The sequence below is a fragment of the Thalassophryne amazonica genome, chromosome 5 (assembly GCF_902500255.1).
Source record: "Thalassophryne amazonica chromosome 5, fThaAma1.1, whole genome shotgun sequence".
NCBI classification, from domain to species: Eukaryota; Metazoa; Chordata; class Actinopteri; order Batrachoidiformes; family Batrachoididae; genus Thalassophryne; species Thalassophryne amazonica.
The window spans coordinates 72224918-72247607 of record NC_047107.1 but is presented as its reverse complement, the minus strand read 5'-3'; the positions used below and the strand labels follow the sequence as shown (position 1 = coordinate 72247607).

Genomic DNA, 22690 nt, shown 5'->3' with positions numbered 1-22690 from the left:
AATCTTCGAGAAAAAGTGGACAAATGAGCCTGCACTTCTCCCATCACCGAAAAGCCTATGAGTCCAGAGCGCATAAAAAACAAAACAAAACTGAAATTAACAAAATAAAAATGAAGCGAGCGGCGACCTTGATGCTTTAAACAAAATCAAAACGGAGCATTCATGATGATGTGACTTGACAGTGGGTATCAGACCGAGCACATGCCTGTTATCATGTCTGCAGCCACCCTGTGCTCTCCACAGCACCTGCAGCTGTGAGATCTGGTTGTCTTGACAACAGGTTTGTCTTCACTACAATAACATGTGCGCACACACACAAATTCCAGCCAGAGACGGCTGAAACGTGCATAAATAGTTAAAGTAGTTGATAAAACATTCTTGCCACTATTGTTTTTTTATGACAATGTTGCTTTTTGTCCCACACACGGACAAGTCATGTTCAGCTCGTCTGAGCTTTAGTTATTGATCCGTTCAGATATCGTCAATGTTCGTGCAAGCCGTTGGACTTGGGAGGCTGGACAAAGTTGGACGATAATCAAATGAAACACTGACGGTACGGGAACTACGCAAACAATGAGGAACACTCAAGACAGCCACCTTTGTTAAAACTGCTCTCCCCCAAAACACAGTGACCTTGGTTCAATGATTACCTGCGCGACCTCAACCATAATAGCGGTCTAGAAAGGAAATGGCGTAGTTCAAAATTAGAAGTATTCCACCTTGCATGGCGTGATGCTATCTTAGACTATAAGCATGCATTACTGGCTACAAAGCGGACCTATGACTCTAATTTCATCAACAAAAACAAGCATAACAATACGAACAATACAGAACAATACAATACGGTGGCAACACTTATTCATGGACAACCACCTGTAAGTCGCACTCCTTTTACAGCACAAGATTTCCTGGATTACTCTGGGAAGAAAATAGAAGACATTAGGTTAAAAATATCCCAGCATGCCTTAACTCAGCCACTACACCCTGCTATTGAGGTGGGCGCAATTACTGAGGTATTACCTAGATTTACAGAATTTGAGAGTATTTCTCTAGGCATGCTGATGAAACTCATAATGGCAACAAAAAGCACAACCTGTGTACTTGATCCTACACCAACAAAACTGTTTAAGGACCTGCGGCCCACTCTCGGGCCGACTGTGCTGGAAATTATTAATCTTTCTTTAACTTCTGGATCTGTTCCTAAATGTTTCAAATCTACAGTGATTCTGGAAAAGTGGTGTCAGGGCAGCTTGTGGACTATCGTACTGAGAATAATCTCTTTGAGCCTGCTTTTAGAAAAGATCATTCCACAGAGACGGCTCTCACTAATGTAGTGAATGATCTTCTGCTTGCATTGGATTCGGACACCACTACTGTTCTGGTGCTGTTAAATCTCAGTGCTGCATTTGATACTGTGGATCATCATATTCTACTTGATAGGCTGGAAAATCATTTTGGGATTACTGGGAGTGCCCTTGCATGGTTGACATCATACCTGACCAGTCGTTCTCACTGTGTTTTGTACAGTACCACTACCTCTAACCTTAGTGACAAGAAATTTGGGGTTCCACAGGGGTCGGTCTTAGGCCCCCTGCTTTTCGCACATATTGTGGCGTTTTGGGATTACCTTTCACTGCTATGCGAATGATATGCAGTTATACATGCCGGTAACTGCTGGTAATCTCATTCACATAAAATCCTTAGAAGATTGCCTTGCATCAGTGAGAAGTTGGATGTCTAGAAACATCCTACTTTTAATCTCTGATAAGACTGAAATGATGGTTCTTGGTTCAGTGAGACATCGGCATCAATTTGACCAGCTAACGCTTAGCCTAGGCTCATGTGTCATACATCACAGTGACAAAGTGAGGAAACTTGGTGTAATTTTTGATCCTACGTTGTCCTTTGACCTCCACATTAGAAATATTACGAGGACTGCTTTCTTCCACCTGTGAAATATGAGGTCTGTTAGAAAAGTATCTGACCTTATTATTTTTTTCAAAAACCATATAGATTTGAATCACGTGTGATTGCGTCAGACAAGCTTGAACCCTCGTGCGCATGCGTGAGTTTTTCCACGCCTGTCGGTTGCGTCATTCGCCTGTGAGCAGGCTTTGAGTGAGGAGTGGTCCACCCCCTCGGCGGATTTTCATTGTCAGGAAATGGCGGAATGATTTGGGCTTTTTTTCCATCAGAATTTTTTCAGAAACTGTTAGAGACTGGCAGCTGGAAACTATTCAAAAAATGTATCTGGCTTTCGGTGAAAATTTTACGGGCTTCACAGAGAATAAGGACTGTTACTACAGCTTTAAGGATGGCTTTAAGGACGCTCCGCGCGCCGCGCTCCGTGCCGCCATCGAGAGCCACAAACCACCGGATCATTTCTAAACGGATGGCTCTGTGGAGCCGGGACTGTCGTGTGCCATTTCTCTGGTTATCACAAGAGCTGGACATCAACCATTTTCTGGCAGATTTCACTTTTAACAAGAGATTTTGTCATGGAAAGCCGAGCGGAGGCTTCGCGCATCACAATGGATTCGCTACTGGAACGAGACAAAACCACCTCCGTTTTGGTCTCACAGGACGGCTTTGAGATGGCGTTCAGACAGCTGTCGGTGGTTTATCCATCGAGTGATTATCCGAGAAATTGTGGATGTGCCTGGACATGCCAGAACATGTCCCGTGAGGCTTCATCATGGCGTTGCTTTGCGCCATGCGGCACCGCCGCGACGCGTGGAATTCCGCCGCGCGTCTGTCTCAATGTGCCGAAAAAGTGCTGATGTCCACGTCTTTTCACAATTCCTGTGCTAGTCAGACGACGTCCCAGATAAAACACAGCGTCCAGTTTGGAAATGAACGGCACATTCCACTGTTACAGGAGTTTTTGTCATGGAAAGAGGAGTGGAGGCTTCGCGCTTCGCGCGTCGCGGCGGTGCCGCATGGCGCACAGCAACGCCGTGATGAAGCCTCACGGGACATGTTCTGGCATGTCCAGGCACATCCACAATTTCTCGGATAATCACTCGATGGAAAAACCACCGACAGCTGTCTGAACGCCATCTCAAAGCCGTCCTGTGAGACCAAAACGGAGGTGGTTTTGTCTCGTTCCAGTAGCGAATCCATTGTGATGCGCGAAGCCTCCGCTCGGCTTTCCATGACAAAATCGCTTGTTAAAAGTGAAATCTGCCGGAAAATGGTTGATGTCCAACTCTTGTGATAACCAGAGAAATGGCACACGACGGTCCCAGCTCCACAGAGCCATCCGTTTAGAAATGATCCGGTGGTTTGTGGCTCTCGATGGCGGCATGGAGCGCGGCGCACCGAGCGTCCTTAAAGCCATCCTTAAAGCTGTAGTAACAGTCCTTATTCTCTGTGAAGCCCGTAAAATTTTCACCGAAAGCCAGATAAATTTTTCGAATGGTTTCCAGCTGCCAGTCTCTAACAGTTTCTGAAAAAATTCTGATGGAAAAAAAGCCCAAATCATTCCGCCATTTCCTGACAATGAAAATCCGCCGAGGGGGTGGACCACTCCTCACTCAAAGCCTGCTCACAGGCGAATGACGCAACCGACAGGCGTGGAAAAACTCACGCATGCGCACAAGGGTTCAAGCTTGTCTGACGCAATCACACGTGATTCAAATCCATATGGTTTTTGAAAAAAATAATAAGGTCGGATACTTTTCTAATAGACCTCGAATAGCAAAGACTCATCCCATCCTCTCTATGGCTGATGCTGAGAACCTGATCCATGTGTTTATCTCTTCTAGACTGGACTACTGCAATGTTGTATTTTCTGGTTTACTGCACTCCAGCATTAGGGCTTTCCAAGTGGTTCAAAATGCTGCAGCCAGACTTGTGACACGAAGCAGAAACTTCAACCACATTACACCCATTTTGGCATCTCTTTACTGGCTTCCTGTCCCAGTGAGATCAGATTTTAAGGTTCTGCTACTAGTCTATAAAACTGTTCACGGACTGGCACATCCCTACCAAGCTGACCTGATTAAACCCTACGTACCGGCCCGGGCTTTGCGTTGTCAGGGTGCAAGACTACTTTGTGTCCCTAGGGTAAATAAAAAGTCTGCGGGTCATAGAGCTTTCTCTTATCGTGCCCCTGTTATGTGGAATGATCTCCCTGCATCAATAAAACAGTCAGATTCTGTGGAGACTTTCAAGTCCAAACTTAAGACGCACTTATTTTCCCTTTCATATGGATAGCATACTGGCATAGTATAGTTCTACGCTTTTTACTCTTTTAATTCATTTTATTAGGAAACAGAGCATACCGCAGCCTCCACTTTACCTAAATTCTGGGTCTTTTAGTAAAGCTCAGGGCAATCAACTTAGGATTTCCTGTTTTTCTTGTTGATTAATGCTGGAAAATTATACTGTATTTCTTGTCTTTCTGATGCCTGATTCTGTTATTTATCTCTGTTTAAGGTGTAGCTCCACCCAGAGATGGATGTGGTATTTGTGTTGGAGACCCTCCTGTCCTGTGCACCAACAGCATTTCCTGTATATTTGTTTTGTAAATTGTTTTGTAATTTGTGTCTGTAGCATAGCCCAAACAGAGGGTCACCCCTTTGAGTCTGGTCTGCTTGAGGCTTCTTCCTCAGAGGGAGTTTTTCCTTACCACTGCTGCTCTGGGGGTTAGTAAGGTTAGACCTTACTTGTGTGAAGCGCCTTGAGGCAACTCTGTTGTGATTTGGTGCTATATAAATGAAAATAAATTGAAATTGAAGACAGAAAGCAAAATGGATTATGGACAAACTGAGGTTGCCGTCAGGATTCATTCACATTTTTCAACAGTTTGAAATTCTGATGACGCGCCAGTTACAGGACCGAAGCTGGACGACAGTTAAACGATGTCTCCGAAAGTCAACGTAAGACCAGATTTCTTGTTTTGTTTTGGGTGTTACTGTGCCAACCCCCCCACACACACACACACACACACACACACGACATGTAAGAGTGCGGTGTGTCCCGCCACCCCAGAATCAGAATCCTTTTATTGTCAGTTTACAGTGTATGCAGTACAAAGTATAATGACATTAGAAAGTAGCAGCTCTCTTTTCAGTGCAGTGTTTGATGATAAATAAATGACAGGATTGAAATAAAATAGAACAGAATAATAATAAGAATGAAGGAAAGCAAAAAACTGTACACAATATAGAAAATACTAGGAATGTCCAAAGATGTACGACACTAAGTGCAATTATAAAGAAGAGTTCCGTAGGAGAGGAACATTATATTGCACATGAGGGGGAAAAAAAAAATTCTACTTCTGTTTTATAAATTCCTTTTTGGTGGCGTTCAAGGCAATAACGGCTCTTGGGTAAAAGCTGTTTCTCAGTCTGTCTGTCCGTGCCTTTATTGCCCCATAACGCCTCCCTGAGGGGAACAGTCTGAAAAGGTGATGTCCAGGTTGGGAGGAGTCTTTGCTGATGTTGTGAGCTTTCCTGAGGCAGCGGGAGTTGTAGATGTCTTCCAGACAAGGGAGGGGGCAGCCGATCAGTTTCTGGGCCATGTTAATGACACTCTGGTGTGCCTTCTTCTCCGCAGCTGCACCGCTGCGGAGAAGAAGGCACAGCTCAGTACTGACTCTACCGAGCACCGGTAGAAGGACAGTTTAGTTGGCAGGTTGCTCCTCCTGAATAGTCTCAGGAAGAACAACCTCTGTTGTGCCTTCCTCAGGAGCGCAGTGGAGTTAGCAGTCCATGACGGATCCTCTGCAATGAGGGTGCCCAGAAACAAAACGACTTTCACCCTCTCCACCAGGTTCCCATTGATCTTGACTGGTTGCAGATCTAGTTTACACCTCCTGAAGTCAATGAGAGACCCAGGTCCCCCAGCTTGCTCACCAGCCTGCTAGGTATGATTGTATTAAATGCCGAGCTAAAGTCTAGGAAGAGAAGCCTTGTGTAGCTCCCTCCATGTTCCATGTGAGTCAATGTGGTGTGTAGAGCAGTGGGGATGACATCTTCTGTCGACCTATTTGCTCTGTAGGCAAACTGGTGGCGGTCAAGTGTGGTGGGCAGTGATGAGGTGATGTGCCTCTGGACAAGTTTTTCAAAGCACTTCATAATGATGGGCGTGAGTGCTATTGGCCGGTAGTCGTTGAGGGTGCTGATGGTAGCCGTCTTTGGAACAGGAATGATTGTGGAGGACTTCAGACGGGGGGTTCTGGTTCAAGATGCTAGTAAAGACATCAGCCAGTTGGCCAGCATAGTCTCTCAGTACTCTCCCGGTCATGCTGTCTGGTCCTGCAGCCTTCCGGGGGTTCACCATCCACAGAATACGCCTGACCTTCAGGGCTTGCACGGTGAAGTTCTGGCTGTTGGGGGCTGGTATCTGCCATGCGGCCCCTGCAACTGTCTCCAGCTCAAAACAGGCAAAGAAGTGGTTGAGCTCCTCTGCCAGTGAGATGCCCCCTGTTGCTGCAATGATGTTACTGGACCTGTAGTTGGTAAAGTGCCGAACCCCTTGCCACACCTGCTGGCTGTTGTTGCTGCTCAAGTCCTCCTTGATCCTCTCCCTGTAGGCTGACTTGGCTTCTTTGATGCCTTGCTTCAGGTCTGCTCTGGCACCACTGTAATGTTCTCTGTTGCCGGACCTGAAGGCTCTGTCCCTCTCCTTCAGCAGAATCTTGACACTTTTGTTTATACAGGGCTTTACATTTGGGAAGACCTGGATGTAGGTGTAGTTTTGGTAGCGCTACTTTCAGATCAGCGTAGTTAAAGTCACCTGAGATCACTTGCACTGCTTCTGGATATTTGTTTTGCTGCTGGTTGATAGCGTACTCCAGGTTGCTAAGGGCTATGCTAGCATTAGCATCCGGTGGAATGTAAACAGCAGTCACCACAAAGACAGTAAACACGCGGGAGATACAGCGGTCTACGCTTTACGATCACAAACTCCAGGTCTGCGGAGCAGTGGCTGTCTATGAAGCCAGGTCTCCGTAATCAGCAGAATGCAGCAGTCTCGGACAAGTCGGTTTTCTGTTGTCTGTAGCCTCAGCTCGTCCATCTTGTTGTTGAGGGATCTTGGGTTGGAGAGGAAAATACTGGGAATAGGCGGTTTGTGCTTCCGTCTCCGCAGCTGCGCTACGGTGCCAGCCCGACAGCACCGCTTTTGTTTCCTCTCCTTCTGCCATGTCCTTCTCTTGTCTGTGGGGATGACTATCCACAGGGAGCCCGGTGTCCGGGTGATGCCCTGTGTTATGTTGTTACTACGGATGAAGTCTGCAGTTACGTGTTGTTCACTCCATAAGCCAATCCGTAAGAGATCGTGTCGGCTGTAGTTAGCAACCGCACAACAGGACAAGCATAAAGATAGGAAAAACAATAGGAAAAAACGCACTAAAAACTAGAGGAGCTAAGAGCTGCTGCAACTAGGCGGCCAACACAAATGGCTTGTGGGGTATGTTGTACCCCCCCACGCACACACCATGATCTAACATTGTGGCTGAGTACGATCACTGTCCAGCGCAGTACGCAGCTGGAACAGCTGACTGCTGTGTACTGCAACTCAGCTGATCACATGAGGACCGGCCAGCATCTGAGCGTGCACAGCACGGTGTGAAAGTAATGAGCCGGCCAGACAGGCTGATGTCACGTCCACAAAGTAAATTGTAGTTTACATGACAGACAAAAAGAGTGGAAATTAAATAAAACAAATAAGGGTAAAAATGTGAACTCATTCATGTATGATCGCTTTGCTCATAGCCTTTGCTGTGGACATACAGCGCCTGTCAGCTGGACCTGACCATGCAAGCAAGGTGTTAAATTAAAGACACAGACATCAGACAGATGCAGGACAAAAAAATTATAACACATACAACAATAACTACATACATAAAATAAAAATCACAGAACAAAGGAACACAATGAGGCTTTTTTTCTGTGAGCTGACGAGGTCTGCAGAAAAAGGTGGGCATGTTCCCCTGCGACCTGCAGCTGTTCAGATATCTGTGCTCGCAAGTCATAGCTGGAGAACACCTGTAATGGCTTGTAGAATAAGAGCTTGCATAACTTCACGTGAGGCGCAGACGTCAGCGTGCTGTTCTCGCTTGGAAATAAATTGAAACACATATCGCTTTAGCTGACTGCTGTGCCAGCGCACTACAACGCCAGACGTCACTGCAAGGTGCGTGAAACTGCGGGATTTCCCCACACTGTAATAATTAAAACACATATCACATTTACAATGCTGTCACTAGCGGATCACTGCGCACTGGATATGCCATGCCGGCTGATGTGTTCATGACACGGGAGCTGGTGTCGCCGACCGAACGGTCCCCCTAAAAATCAGTCTCCCCTCCCCATGTTCACAGATTAACACCTTGTTTCTGCTTCAAACTGCACTCCTATCATCATCTAGCTCAGCCACAGATATCTGAAGCTTTTGTACAACAATCATTTCCACATAAATTCAGCATTATTTCATCATAAAAGGCGGCTAAAGCGATCAGAGCGCCGTGGCTAAACAAGCTGCTAGCTGATGCGTTCACTGTGCGTCGGTCGTTTCAAAGCGTCACAGAATTTCATCGAGTTTCTGCTTAAAACGGCATCGTTTCTGCTTAAAACTGACTTTAGAATGATTTAAGAGGTTTGACCTTTATCATCTGATGGTTAATAATCCCATTAATCTATTTGATTGCTTTGGGTGAAGAGACTCCATCTCAGACGTGCTGCTGTGGTCCGAAATGACATATGCGCAGATGCAAAAGGCAGACCGATTTTTAGGGGTGGACCATCCGGTCTGCAACACCGGCTCTTCATGAGAGGAGAGTCCGGCTGATGTCCTTATGAGAGGAGCGCCTCAGGTAATTCATGTAAAACATAAAAGGGAGGACAGTAATCCACGTCATTTCATTACTTCCTGGTGTACGTCTCGGCGGAGGCTAAGTATTATAAATTGTGGTGTTTTTTTGTTTTTTTTTGCTCCACTGTTGTGTGCACAGCATTCCACGTGCTTGCACTGTGTTCGTGCATGCGAACACGAGCATGCATGTGGAGCAGTATTGTGCACGCCTGTGCAACCGTGTGTCCCTCCCGACAGCAGATGGAATTTTTCGCTGCTCCCCAATTTGTTTGTTTTTTTCCACAGTCTTTTGGCCGGTTCTTGCTTTTTTCGCTCAACTTCGTGTTATGTGTGAGGAGGCCATAACTCTGACAATCATAGAATAAGACAGGAAGCACAAAGATGCTAAAAACTTGGACTTCCATTCTTCTGTAAATGCATCATCATTGCCAATCTCCTTTCTCAAAGGACCCCATGGTTACATTCAAAGGCACGAGGTCCCAGAGACATGAATGTCACTTCATATGGTGGTTTACTCCAGGAAGTCATTTAAAGCCTAGATTTTTTGTCTTGATACAGGAGGATCACAACCCAGACACTACCACTCCTCACTGAGCTTCTCAAGTGCAACAATTCGGGCATTAATTGATTTTGCAAAGATCACAGCATCATCCCTGATGTCAATGACTGTTCATCTTTCCTCACCCAACAACAAGTTAGTGAAATAATCAATGTAGCAGACAGAACACATTTCTGATGCACACCAGAATTCAATGGAAAAAGTCGAGATTCTGCCGCCACTGTGTTGCAGTACCATGTGCATATGCTGGCAACTTATTGGGGATCCCACAAATTCTCAGGAGGTTCCAGAGAGCAGCCCAGTCAACTGAATCAAATGCTTTACAAAAATCAATATAGACTGCAAAGAAGCACGACTGATATTAACACTTGCACTCAATGAGTGTTCACAGAACTTGGATGCAGTTGACGTATTGGATGTGAAGCCAGACTGCTCCAGTTAGCTAAATATTAGTGAATAATATCCTCCAATTATAGTTTAAGAAGTAAGTTGTACTACCCTCTTCTTACATTACATATCGAGGAAGATTCTCTATAAAGCAACAGTAACAGATCATCCTTTCATGTATTGGCCAATACCCCAAGTTTTGATCATCGGCAGTCGATGATTAAAAACTTAAATGAGTGCACCAGTACCTTTATAATAGCTAAATATTATTACAAAGGAACACACTGTGTATTTGAAGAATGACATGCCTATACCAACTCTGGTAGATGTTATACTTGACAATGGCTAGGTTTCAATTACAAATTTGCGCAAAAATTAAGAAATCTTTTCAGAAGGTGACAAAAAATACAGAGTAGGGTTCTCTTTCATTAAAACATCAAATCTAGGCTTGCATCTCAAATGCACCTTCTGGCAAATTGTAGCTGAACTTTCAGGTCTTCTTTTAATAAAATCCTCCTCTGTACCACTTCATCATGAAACTGTATAACTGGGGATACAAAATGCAAAACATGCACTGTGCACAATTTCTCCAATCACAGCCACAGAAGCCTGTAACCTCTTCTGGGTTGTCTGGGTGTCTAGGTGGCTTTCCTCACTCTTTTCCTTCTTGCACAGTCACTCAGTTTTTGAGAACTGGCTCCTCCACACAGATTTACCACAGAGTGCCATATTGTTTGTATTTCTTTATAACTGATGTATATAAAGTCCAAAACATATTCAGTGACTTGGAAATGTTCATGTATCCATCCCCCGACTTGTCTGAAGAAAACTGGCAATTAAAGTGATTATTTACAGGTGTTATACCAAAGGGGCTGATTACTTATGCAACCCATTATCTTGGCTTTTATATTTTTAATTAATTTATATTAAGTTGTAGAGATTTACTTTCAGTTTGAGTCTAAGGAAGATAATTTTAGAAATGTTTATATTGAGAAGCCTGATTTACTTTTTGTATTTGAAATCCATAAACAAATTAAAATGTGTGAAATACCAAGGGGCTGAATACTTTTGCAAGCCACTGTAATGTGATTACAGGGCTATATCCTCTTGAGATACCCGGCATTCCAATAGTAATGGCAAAACATGTGTAAGTCCAGTTTAATATTGGCAGTTTATGGTTTTTCAAATGCAGTATTGCTGTAATGTCATCTCTTTTACGCCACATATTTTAGCATGTCATGTGACCTATAATTGTAGATAAAGTGTTTCCATTGCATTTTGGCAAAATATGGCTTTTTGGAATTAGCAGAAAAAATACTTAAAAATAACAACAAAACAACAAAAACACACAAAAGCCTTTTTCATGATATTTGTGTTTTTGTTTTTTTTTTGTAATTACTTTACACGTTTCCATTTCAATTTGCTACTTCAAACTGAGCAATTTGGAGGGTAATGGAAACCCACCAAATGATACAGTGTTATCCCCCACACATACACACACACCACCACCACACAAACAAACACCTGAGGATCTGAAGTTCTTCTTCCGAGTTCTGCAACTCATCACAGAGTCGTCTCCACCTCAGCAGTGCCTTCAAGTCAGACTGCTCTGCTGTCTCTTGAAAGGAGAGCTGTAACAATCACCACAAAAGCAAGAAATGAAAGAATGAAAAATAGATGTGTTGACTTTCTTCAACAACAACAACGAGCACAGTGGAGCAAATGGTTAATTTGCTTGTGTCCCAAACAGAAGGTCACCCGTTCAGGATCACTTATGCCTCATTCTCCATGTACATCTGGAGTTACATCAGGGATCTTGTCTAAAATCTCTGCCAAAATAACACACTTCCCCAAGCAAATACGGGAGCAGCCAAACCAAAGCCATTATGATAAAAGCTCACTGCTATAATTTCTGTTTGTTCTGAAAGTTCTTCCCTCGCAGCCAAGCTCACAACACAGTGGCATGACTAAACAGCACAGATACAGGAAAAATATTTGTGAAATGCTAGATGGTGTGTGGGAAACCAAGTAGGAGGATTAAATATATATACACACATCAAGCCCACATGATACCTGAAGTTTGCAGAGTTGTAAGCTAATGTCATGCCACTTTTTGACAGTTGTCTACTTATCAACAGCATTTTGGACTGCAGGTATACATTAACAAGCAGTCCCATTCCTAGAAGTGCCCTTCAGAGGAAATCAGGAGTGATGCAAGGTACAAAAATCACTACAATGGCAGCAACAAGAGGCCCTTATTTATTTATTTTACCTAGCCCTTTTGAATTTCCCTTTTCTGAGGGTGAGGACATGGCAACAGTCATTTTCCAAAGTCCTTTAGTGGTTTGTCTGCAGGGTTATAGTTTTAGTAAGTTAAAACTTGTAGCTTTGATGTTCATTCTAAGCAATCCAGAAAAGTCTTCATGGGGCTGTATCAAGCAGGAACACGGATTTTGTTCAGTGGATCCACATAAGAAACAGTTTTTGAAGAGATCATCCTAAAAAATGCATAAAAAAAACTTGCTACCTTAATTGAGTTGTGCAAAACAACTGTAAAAGTGTGACTGGATCATGAAAGATATTTCCTCAATGATAGAAAAAGAAGAATTAGACTATTAACTTAAAATAAGTTAACCAAAACAAAGCATTTTCACAGACTAGCACCTCTCTACTTAGCTGACCTAATTAAACCCTACGTACCGGCCCGGCCTATCAGGGTTTACAGGCAGAGTTGGCTGGACGCAAATGCAAAACGCAGGCACACAGCTCAGTAGAGTTAAGACGTTTACTTTGTTCACAGGCTGGAGTCGGTACACAGAAAGGCAGTCCAAAAAGAGCAACAGTGACAAAATCATCAGGCTTAGGCGTGGTTGATGTACACAGGCAGGTAGTCAAAAACACGATGAGGCAAATGAAGGAAGGCAAGGAAATACAAGATACTGAGCTGGAAAGAGGCAAAAGGCACATCAATCTGGCGAACAGAGCAACATGAGGCGAACAGAGCAAACACAACAGAGCAAAATGAGGAGCTTATAAGCTCCTCATTTTGCGTGGAACACACCACAATGAGGGTGTGGCCAGAGAGAGAGAAACACCCACCACCAAGAACCAGGAGAGACAGACAAGAGAGACAGGGACAGATGAACTCAAACAGACAAAACCCCAGCAAGAGAGTAACCATACAGAGAAAACAACAGAACCATGAACCAAAACGTGAAAATAAGACACGGCAAAAACTTAGGTCCTGACATGAGCTCTGCGTTCTCAGGGCGCAGGACTACTTTGTGTCCCTAGGGTGAATAAAAACTCTGTGGGTCACAGAGTTTTCTCATATTGTGCCCCTGTTTTGTGGAATGATCTTCCTATGGAGATAAAACAGTCAGACTCTGTAGAGACATTCATGTACAGACTTAAGACACATCTATTCTTCCTTTCATATGGCTAGCACACTGGAAAAGTATGGAACTATGCTTCCTGTCCTTTTAAATTAATTTTATTAGTAATGGAACAGGTCTCTACCTCAACTTTATCTAAATTGTGGGTCTGTTTTTGAAGCTTACGGCTAGCAGTCAGCAATCACCTTAGTAGTTTCTCTGCTTTCCTGTTGATTTAATATCAATGAATTATACCTTAGGTGTGTTTTTTCCAAATGCAGGACTAACGGCAGGATCCCATGCCTGAAATCGTTGCAGCTGATGTTTTGTTTTTTCCAAACTTTATAAGACTTTGTTAAACTTTGTAAAAACCTTGTAACTGTTAGAATGGTCTAAGAACCCTTTGAGTCTGGTCTGCTTAAGGTTTCTTCTTCAATATCATCAGAGGGAATCTTTCCTTACCACTGTCACCTGTGTGCTTGCTATAGGAGTTGGTAAGGTTAGACTTTAGTTGTGTGACGTGCCTTGAGACAGCTTTGTTGCGATTTGGCGCTATATAAATGTAATAAATATAAATGTAAATGAAGCCTTTTTTATCTCCCGCTAGCTGAAGGCCTGCAGGGGGATTCTGTCGTGCCAATTTCCTTCTGTCCATCCGTCCCAAAAAGGGTACAAGCATTCTGAAATCAACTCCTCATACTTTTAGGAGGAATTTCCTGAAACTCGGTACAAGTGCTTGTACCAAGTCCTTGCTGATAATACACATATTTTCACATTGTTCCAGTTGGGTTCATTTTACCAGAGTTATGGTCCTTGATTAACAAAGCTAAACTGTCAGTTTCATGCTTGGGTGCCTGCATTCTGAAATCAACTCTTTTCTCACATTTTTAGTGAGAATTTCATGTAACTTGTTACAAATCCTTGTTATAGGTTGATAATATGCATATTTTAATATTGTACAAGATTGACACATTTTGGCAGAGTTATAGCCCTTGATTAACAAACCTAGACACTGCCAGTTTCATGAGTTGATGCCCGCATTCTGAAATCAACTCTTGTCACATTTCTAGAAGGAATTTTGGGAAACTTGGTACAACTCTTTGAAATGTTATCAGAAAGTAGCAAGCACTTGTACCAAAGCAGCATTTGCCAGCGGGGGATATTGTGCTCTCAGAGCACTTTTGTTCAGTATGCAATCAGGTACACTGCAATAACAGGCAGCACATATTCTCTGGCTGACACTATTTTACAGACCTGCCATTCCTAATATATTAACTACTAGTGACTCACAGAGGAAAGTTACTTTCTCAGTGATGTTTCTCAACACGGTCATTAGGCCTGTTCATGTTATTATATTGAAAAAATAAAAGTTGTGAGAGACTTTGGGCCTCATGTTGTTTTTGTTCCACTTGGGGTATTATAGGTGCAGACCAAATTTGAACTCAATCAGATAAGATTTAGAGGTCCCCCAGAGTAACACATTTTCCTCTCCCTCCGTTGGGAAGGCAAAGTCACCCTAACGGGAGAAGACTCTGATGCCATTACTTTTCTTTTACAGATACATGTGATGGCTTCTAATCGCAAAAAGTATTGATTAATTGGTCACCCAGAGGAGAACATTACTGGAATTACTGGATTACTAGATTGCTTGTTTGGGGAAAATTGTTGCTCTGTGGAGGACCTCTAAACAATGTCCGATTACAATAAAATTTGGCACAGATCTTTTATTTTATTAGTGGAATAAGAATATGTGGCTCAAAAGATTTTGTAACATTTGATATTTTGAACAGGTCTAACGGTCATCTAAAACTATTTGTCCATATATGCAGCAATAACACGTTTTTGTTTCTGTGCATAAGTGTGTGTGTGTGTGTGTGTGTGTGTGTGTGTGTGTGTGTGTGTGTGTGTGTGTGTGTGTGTGTGTGTGTGTGTGTGTGTGTGTGTGTGTGTGTGTGTGTGTGTGTGTGTGTGTGTGTGTGTGTGTGTGTGTGTGTCGGGGAGCAAGGAGATTTAGTCCTGGTGGCATGAATAAGAGTCTGACATGGGCAACATGATCTGATTTTTACAAACATTTATGCAACATAAAGGTCATGGGTTGAGGTCAAAATTGAAAACCAATGCTGACGGAAAGGAGATATTTACCACAGAAGAGTTATTTGACGATTCAGTTAAAGATACACCTTTACCTATTATTAAACACTAACATGAAGTCGACATGGTGGCTTAGTGGTTAACACTGTTGCCTCACAGCAAGATGGTTGTGGGATCACTTCCCACCTGTTCTTTTCTGTATGGAGTTTGCATGTTCTCCCCGTGTTCACATGGGTTCCCTCCGGGTGCAATTAATTCTTCTCACTTCCACAGACATGCAGGTTAGTTGAACTGGTGGCTCTGAATTGACCCTAGGTGTGCGTGAGAATGTGTTTCTATATGGCCTTGCGATGGACTGGCATCCTGTCCAAAGTGTATCTTGCCTCATGCCTTATGACTGCTGGGATACAATCCAGACAACCCCCACCCCCAACTTGACCCTTGATTGGAGTAAGTGGGTACAAAAAAATGAATGAACGAATGAAGTCATATGTCGCCGTTCCATTGGTCACACCACTTGTGGCCCTGGGTAACCATCCTAAGCATGATGTTAAACAGCATCCAATGAGGATGTCAGCAGCAGAGCATCTGATGATGGCCTGCGGACAACAAACCCTTTTGGTTCCATAATGCAGCTCTCTCTCTCTGACATATGGAAGAAAATTATTGGACTGTTGAAGAAGGAAGGCCCTGGGTGACCTTGAATTGGCAAACTAATTTAGAGTTGCTATTCTGAGGAAAAGACTTAAAGCCACACCTGTGGTTACTATTTAACACAACTCAATAATAATAAAGACATATGTCACCTTTGCATTTTTCAAGTGATCTTTGACCATGAGTGACTGTGAAAGTCAAACAAAGTCATAGCTGTTTAATTCTTGATGTCAAGGCCTCATTGAACCATGTATCACTGAAACACAAGCAATTATGTTGCATACATAAATCTGACACAGAATTCTGTCCCTTTATCACTACCATATTTTAAATTACAGCTGCAAGGATGAACTGATTAATCACCAACTATTAAATTAATCAACAACTATTGTGATAACTAATACACAAAACTGATCATTTTGAGTATTTTTTAAATATGTAAATTATTTATTTTGTGTTCTTAAGTGTGAAGATTTTTTGGTTTATTTTACTAGTTTCTTTACTCCTATTTGGCAGCAAACTAGATATTTTTGGGCTGTGGAAAACACAAGACATCTGAAGATTAGCCTCGTGAAAACACTGACATTTTTTTAAGCAGCAACTAACTGATTCATAGAGAAACTAATATACTGATTATTTGATGATGAAAGTAATTGTTTGTCACAGCTTTACAGCACTAGTTAGAATTAAACACTTGTGAAATTAAAGTTGACATTCTAACTGACATATGAGTTATTTGTGAACATAAAATTATGGCATTGGGGGGACACTGAATTTGAAAATGTTTATCCATAGTGTATGTAAACTTATAGCATTCCCTAAACAGATAATGCATGTAAATATAATTATTGTGGTTTGGTGATTACTGGAAATCAACAACAGTTGAGAACAAGAGGAATAATTCCAGAATTGTATTTTAATGCACTTTCTTTTAAAATAGTCTTGTGAAGGCAGCGTTTACTGGCTCCTGTTTCTTAAGTACTTTCTCACTACTGTTGATCACATTTTTGTCTCTACTCACACCTGATTTTTCAAAGGAAACGTGCACAGATATCATACACAAATTTAAATGTATCTTCAGTGTTTGTTGACGTACGTACAACATATACGGCGGCCTCCGAAAAAAGGATCAAAGTAATCAAACCATGGATTTACTGTACCTGCTGTGCTTGTGCCCAGATAATGTCCTCCAGATAGGTGGCAAAGCCCTCGCTGATCCATTCCTCTGTCCAGTCTCTGGCTCCTATAACCAGCCCAAACCAGGAATGTGCGATTTCATGGCACAGCCTGGATCCACACAGAGACGAGCTATTCACTCCAGCACCGGGACTGCTGGCACATAGCACACTCTGGGACAGGAAAATTAAATGGGGGCTGGAAAAGTAAAATGAGAGAAACATCAGGGCATTAAGAACAAGAAGAATGATTCCAGAAATAAATTATAAAAGTGAGCAGAGCTGTGAGAAATAGTTGACAATGAGAGGGGAAGAGGTAGAAGACAGAATAGAGACAAATAAATGAACAATCTAGAGGTGAAGAAGTGAGAGACAAGATGATGCAGAAGACAACCAAGGTTATGATGAGATGAAGAATATGAAACTAGTCTATAGTTATAGCTGCAAAGTCACTGACATTGACTGCACATCGTGTATCTGTCCTGTATGTATGTTTTAATGCTGTATGTTTCATGCTGCTTGATTTGACCTTCCAAACAGATACGAGTCTTTATCAAATAAACTGGACTCTAATATTCATAAACGACATATTACCAATATGGTACTGGACTAATATTTTGTCATGATGTCGTACAAGTGACACATTATAATAAAAAAAGCACGGGGTATGCATCACCTGTCCAACAGCTTTCATTTTATTTGCAGTGCAACTGAACTTATTCATATTTACCCAATCAAATGGAGTAAAAGCGTCTTTTGAGTCACTGTAGGTGCAAACTGAAAAAGAAAATTGCCCATTTCAAGTAGTTTTACTCAACTGTGGCAGATTTATTAAGATATTATGTCTCCATGGCGTGTCCGAATTTCGTTTCACAATGCTCCTAGACATTGTGATTTCAAGGCTTGATTAGGTTTGCTGAGCTTTTTAAAGACATTTGTGGTATACACTTTTATCTAGTACTATAATCTTGGTTTGTAGGAAAAAAATATTGGGATCAGAAGGAAACTAATTACAGTAAAGTCTGATATATCATAATATCTAACATAATATGTAAAAAAGTGTCTGTAATCATTACATATATATATGTGATTTATTCACTATACAATAGAGGAAAAGCTTTTCCAGCAACGTGTTTGTTGGATTATTAACAGGAAAACACAAAACATGAATGTGTCAAATTAAAAAAAAAATTTTAAACCTTGGTGGAAACAATGAGGCGAGAATGGAAGAAAAACCATAACATTACAACATATAACCACAATGCAGTTTACTTTTTGTAATAACTGCTTTGATGAACTGCAGATTCTCACACTTACATGAAAACAGAAAAAAGACTGCACCTAACAATTATATGGGAAGTGGTTAATATCTCATAATAAATCGTTTAGTTGATAAAAGCATAAATTCACTTTTTTCATTTGTACAACCTGAGTTATATTTAAAACATCATTAGCACTCAAACCTGTGACATGCTCACTGTAATGACTTTGTAAGAGTGAAATTCCTTCTTCCATAAATGCATTTTGGAAGGAATAAATAACTGAAGTGGGCGGCTGGGTCAGAGCTCTAACCATGTTTGAACAAAAATTGCAAGAACTCAATCAAATATAGGCATATTTCACTCAACAGTTTTGCTGGATATCTGCTGGACAGAAAGCAACACAGTAGACGTAGGTAGACTGTGTCAGTTGTCAAGACACATATTAGTTGCAGTTAAAACTTTGTTCTTTGTTCCACTATTTTCTTTTGCTTTATTAGACTTGATATATGTTGTTTTCCAAGATGAATGCCAGAAATTCCGAGTTACATATGTCCATTAGATGCAGCATTAACTTTAATTAACCTTTATGCAGATGCATATCGACTCCATATGTTTGTCTGTTTATACAGACAAACATAAACCTGTAGTCACAAGATCTCGCCAACTGAATTCACATGATCCCTCTGCACACACACATAACTATATGACCAGCATTAACAATTACATGTCAATAAAAATTCTGTGAAAAACTGAAGGGGTTGTTGCATTTGAACATTGGTTCTTGATCATTTTTTTTTTTTAAATTACTGCTCACATAGGTGCATTCAAAATGTATCCCACCTTACTTTATCCCACTGAAACAAATGAAACATGCGAGCTGTCATTTGGTGGGTAAGTGTAGGGATCCATCTTGCACATATGTGAATTTTTTTCCCGCTTGCGGACCACATCAGTGGCTTGCAACCAGCCTTAGAGTGAACACAGGTTTTGAGCACCCGATAGATTCTCATTTGCTATAACATGACGGAATGACTTGAGCAAAGGCAGTGCATCAAATTTTGCCAAAAAGCTTGGCGATACCCAAGCGGAAACCATTCACAAGATTTAGCAGGCTTTTGGTGATGATGTCATGAGCATAACACAAATAAAAGAGTGTTATAACCACTTCAGAAATGGGCGCACATCAGTGGAGTGCAAAGCACATTCAGGGAAGCCATCCACAAGCCGAATGGACAAAGTGATTGACAGAATATGGACTTTGGTCATGGATGGCCATTGTGTCACCATCCAAGAACTTGCAGACAAGGTGGGGATACGCTCAGGTTCGGTACATTCCATTTTGATGGGAGGATTTGAGCATGCAGAGAGTGTCAGTGACATTCATACTGAAGACATAAATGGCGGAGCAGATCCAACTGCATTTGGAAGTGTTGCAGAACATGCTAGAATGCCCAAACAGCAACAGAGACATCCTGAACACCGTCATCACTGGTGATGAGACATGAGTTTACTGGTACCAAATTTCAGTCATCACAATGGAAACATCCAACATCACCAAAATCAAAGAAAGCCCAGTAGGTGCATAGCAATGTCAGTCATAGTGACCATTTTCTTTGACTCCTGTGGGATGGTGCATCATGAGTATGTACCAGAAGGCCCAAAAATTAATAAAGAGTACTATCAGGAGGTCCTGGGCCACCTTCATGATGCAATGTGTTGCAAACGACTGGCTCTGTGGTTGGTGAAAAGCTGACAGCTCCATCATGACAATGCAATGGCCAATTCTTCTCAGCTGATTCAGGCTTTCCTGGCCAAACACAACACTCTTCTCTCCTGATATGGCTTCCTCTGATTCTTGGCTGTTCCCCAAGATCAAAACGACACTAAAAGGCACTTAATTTCAATTTCAGTTTATATAAACTATATATTCTATACGCTATATAACCGATGGGAGAAGTGTGTGCAGTCACAAGGAGACTACTTCAAAGGGGATTTCAGATCCCTAGGTTAGTAACTGTATTTTTTGCAGCCAAAGGTTGGATACTTTTTTAACACACCTCATACAGTATAAAATATAAAAACAGATGAGTGAATCCTTGTCATTTGATTGGTGGGGTGTATATTACGTGACATGGATTATTCATACCATTTGCTGTCGTGTTCCATTGACCGTGCAATAGAGGTTTTTTAACTCACAATTTTGGTGCTATATGAAATTTGCTATTGCACGCCCGACCACCTCACGCTCAAACCGGCGGCATTTAGCTAAACATAGCAGAGATTGTTTTGCTGACAGACGACGAACTGAAGGAGCTAATTGATGCTGCCAATTCTTTTAACACACACACACACACACACAAAACAAATCCACTCCGCTGTAAACCATCTGGAGGCAAGAAGAGCTGTTAGGATGAAAAGCTGAAAAGCTGGACAAATTTCTGATGTGATTTTTTGCTGGACTGAGGAACTACACAAAGTCTTTCTTTTTTTTTGGGAAGTACACGAAGTCAGTGCACGCCATCATGGACTACACCGTCACAATTTTGGGACTCCTATTTAAAGTTCATGTTGCACTGTTAAGCACCAGTAAAACACCAAAATTTAAGTCCCTTTTCTGTTGGTTATAAATTAATAAAATATCAAATGACAAGGATCTATTTTAGCCATTATATAAAACAAATAATGAATGTTTTTACATTCTTTCAATGGAACGAATATGTAATTCGGTGAAAGATGGAACAAACCATTCAACTCGGCTTCATCTCGTTCCAGTTTTCACCCCAGAAATATTTGTACTATTGAACTCATAAACATTCATTATTTGTATTTCATACACACACACACATATACATGCATATATATATATATATATATGTGTGTGTGTGTGTGTATTATACACGATGTCTTTACCAACATCAATTAAGCACAAACATTTGTACTACATACACGTGTGGCTTTTAACCATGACACTACATTGGCTATTGAGATCTTATCAGTTGACACCATCAAGGCCAAGGTCATGGCTGAAGACTTTTCTGGAACATTCTTTGCTTTGGACTTATAAGGGGCTGTAGGCGCCCTGAGGGGCACCAGGCATACTGTGCTTGAGAGAAAAGCTATTCTTCAATAGAAGAATAGGAGAGAGGTCACAGAGGTGCAAATGAATGGTTTCTCTCTCTCCTGGGCCACATAACAACACTGGACTGTCTAGATTCCTTTCAGACTCTAAACACTATTGACCTGACACTGGAGTGAGGAATTTATGGCAAACTGCAGGTGCTTACTAAAAGCAGCACTTTTGAAAAGGATCCCACCGCCTTCCAAGGTGAAAATATTTTTTAAAATGTTTCTGTCAGTGAACCAAATCTTTATCATTCTACATTTCACTGACAACCTCACAAAATGAAAAAAAAAAAATCTCCTACCAGCCATTTACCTTTTTAATTAACCACAGTAAACATGTTGAATGAATGAATGAATGATTTATTCAGCACACAAAACTCCAAAAAAAAAAAAAGATTTTACAGGAACATGCGGCTGAAAAGGTGTAGGCAGAAGCAAAAGCTTATATATACCCACCCTTTTTACCATAAATAAATAAATGAAAATATATACGAGGTCTGTTAGAAAAGTATCCAACCTTTTTATTTTTTGCAAAAAATGGATTTGGATATGGATTTGAATCACGTGTGATTGCATCAGCCAAGCTTGAACCTTCGTGCGCATGTGTGAGTTTTTTCATGCCTGTCGGTTGCGTCACTCACCTGTGAGCAGGCTTTGTGTGAGCAGTGGTCCACCCCTCTCGTCGGATATTTATTGCGAATAAATGTCTGAACGATTTGGAGCTTTGCTGCATCAAATTTTTCCAGAAACTGTGAGAGACCTCCAGGTGGACACCATTCAGAAAATTCAGATGGCTTTCAGGGACGATTTTATGGGGATTACACAGATTAAGGTGTGCTCCAGCCGGTTTAAAGACCGCCCACAGCGTCTGAGAGTGCGGCGCACTCCGAGCGCCGATCGACAACCAGATCATTTCCAACGTGAAGGCTTTGTTGATCCGGGACGTCGTCTGACTTCCACAAAAATGGCAGAAGATGTGGACATTAAGACTTTTTCAGCACATTCCACTGTTACAGGAGTTTTTTTCATGGAAAGAGAAGCAGAGGGATGCGCCACGGAGCTGCGAATGGCGCGGGACAAAAGCACCTCCGTGTTGGTCTCACAGGACGGCTTTCAGATGGCTTTCAGACGGCTTTCGGTGGCTTTTCAGTCGTGTGACTATCCGAGAAATTGTGCATGAGCTGGACATGCCAGAACATGTCCTGTGAGGCTTCATCACGGCGTTGCTTTGCGCCATGCGGC

General features: G+C 41.9%; 1 protein-coding gene across 7 annotated transcripts in view; it reads right to left on the bottom strand.

Annotated features, from left to right (window-relative positions):
• Positions 1 to 22690, bottom strand: part of aopep (aminopeptidase O (putative)) — a 277707-nt gene that overhangs the window by 198205 nt on the left and 56812 nt on the right. For all 7 annotated transcript variants that reach the window (XR_004560798.1, XR_004560796.1, XR_004560797.1 and 4 more), the window contains exons 6-7: positions 17049 to 17262; positions 11294 to 11400 (exon numbers count right to left, since the gene is read on the bottom strand). Coding sequence is in view for 4 of the 7 variants with exons in the window: in XM_034170526.1 (XP_034026417.1) it covers positions 11294 to 11400; positions 17049 to 17262 (321 nt within the window). In the remaining 3 variants the exon portion in view is untranslated. The remainder of the gene's footprint in view (positions 1 to 11293; positions 11401 to 17048; positions 17263 to 22690) is intronic.